This window comes from Homalodisca vitripennis, unplaced genomic scaffold (assembly GCF_021130785.1).
Source record: "Homalodisca vitripennis isolate AUS2020 unplaced genomic scaffold, UT_GWSS_2.1 ScUCBcl_6143;HRSCAF=13222, whole genome shotgun sequence".
Classification (NCBI taxonomy): domain Eukaryota; kingdom Metazoa; phylum Arthropoda; class Insecta; order Hemiptera; family Cicadellidae; genus Homalodisca; species Homalodisca vitripennis.
This window is the reverse complement of record NW_025782257.1, coordinates 8243-10076: the sequence shown is the minus strand read 5'-3', so window position 1 is coordinate 10076 and position 1834 is coordinate 8243. Positions and strand designations below refer to the sequence as shown.

Below are 1834 nucleotides of genomic sequence, written 5' to 3'. Positions count from 1 at the left end.
TTCTGTACTCATCTATGACTAAATTGTTCTTATCCCAATAAATTAATATTCATGTCTCCTATCAGCATTAAGTTTTTGCAAGCTCTAATATGGTTTTTTTCGTAGGTAAGTTTGCAGCTCATTGACAAATACATTAGCAGTATGACTGTGTAGTCTGTACACAGCAATAATATGAAAATTTGTCCCCATAACATCAATAGAAAAATCAATTACATCAGCTGACACAAATCTCACCGGATATCTTACAAAATTTGATATGCTATCATTAATAAATACAGCTATGCCACCAGACTTAGAATTTTCATTTGCTTGCAAAATTAAACTATAATTAGGAATTGAATACAATGTTTTTTCTGTCTCAGAAATCCAAACTTCCGACAGGATAATTATTTTCGGTAAATACGAAAAACAAGGACATCTCAACCAAAAACGAATCAAAATTTGCTCTAAGGCTACGAATATTTAGGTGCAAAACAACTAACCCACCCATTGTTTTTTGGTCTAAATTACCCAGAACCTAAAAAATAAACAAACAATAAAACTAAACTCAATTATTTTCCTATTTTATACTATTTACATAAATACTGTACTTACAAGCTATCAAGGTCAGACTGGCATTTCACATTTATTACTGGTCCGTTGTCTTCTTTTCTCATCAGGATTTTGCCTCCTCTCACCCAGAGCCACTTGTATCCGTTGGTCCGTCGAAAGTCTCGTGCCTTTTTCAAGAGCATCCTCCTCGCTGGCGTCAGGGACTCGTTCAGGTAAACAGGGTTGTCAGTTCCCAGGTTGAGATGTCTAGTTGAGAATTGGGCCTTGGCTCGGCGTTTTGCTAAAAGGTTGTCAGCATCAGTCCTCCGTACAAATTTTACAATTATTCCCGGAGGTCCCTCAGCATCCTTCCTCTTGCCCAATGTATGGCAAGCATCTATCATCTCCTCCTTGATCTCCATCCCAAGAGCTTTGCCAACATCCTTGACTGTGTCCATTACATTATTATTTCTCACAGGGACACCCTGTATTTCAATACAATTCCTTCTTGTATACTGCTCTTGTTCTTCCAGCCTAGACTCAAGGGCATGCAGTTTTACTTTGAGCTGCACATTTTCTGATTCTAGTCTCTCTATTGTAGTAATAAACTTACTTAACTTTTCAGAGAGGTCTGTATTCACTTTTAGGCTATCATCTACTTTAGAGTTTAAGGCTTCATAAGAGTTATTGAAATCTTTACAAGATTGTACCTGCTGAGCCTTGAGGTCCTGTATCGCCTTCATAACATCCTCCAAGGTCAAAGAGCCTTGTGTTAGGCTAGACTCTAAACGTAGGCTGGTCCGCCTTTCCTTCGCACAAGGTGCACACCGCCACACTGCACCCTCCATCACCCGTTGAAAAAATTCGACATCCACCTTACTAAGTTTTTCACACACAGCATGAAATGGTTTTGAACAATCATTACACTGAATCTTTAGCTGGGTTCTTGTGATTGATTTACTGCAAGTTGAACAGGTCGACATTTCTTTTGAGGTTATGTTTGTAGTAGGCTTCCAGTCCAAGTATAACACTTCACTTTACACAAGGCAATTATCCAATATCTAACTGCGTAATTAATTTGAATAGCCTCCTGTATCAAAATAAAAACACAACAGTGTACTGAAACTCACTTTACATAACAATAAACTAAGTTTAGATGGGAGCTCGATAGAGACAACTGCTCTGCTTGGCCGCCATATTCCATAATGTGTATTTCTTGGTTATATGTGTAATGTATAATGTATAATTCTTGTTCATTGTGTTTCATTGCAGTGAATTTCGGTCAAATACACCATAAACATGT

The 1834-nt window shown here is 37.7% G+C and overlaps 1 protein-coding gene across 1 annotated transcript; it reads right to left on the bottom strand.

Annotated features, from left to right (window-relative positions):
- Window positions 1-590: 590 nt before the first annotated feature.
- Window positions 591-1379, bottom strand: LOC124373672. Its single transcript, XM_046832022.1, has one exon. The coding sequence runs from the start codon at window positions 1377-1379 to the stop codon at window positions 591-593; it is 789 nt and encodes a 262-aa protein (XP_046687978.1).
- Window positions 1380-1834: the final 455 nt, after the last annotated feature.

What these genes read in the sequence shown, in the direction of transcription:
- LOC124373672 (XM_046832022.1), bottom strand. Translation starts at nt 1,379, where the DNA reads ATGGAGGGTGCAGTGTGGCGGTGTGCACCTTGTGCGAAGGAAAGGCGG.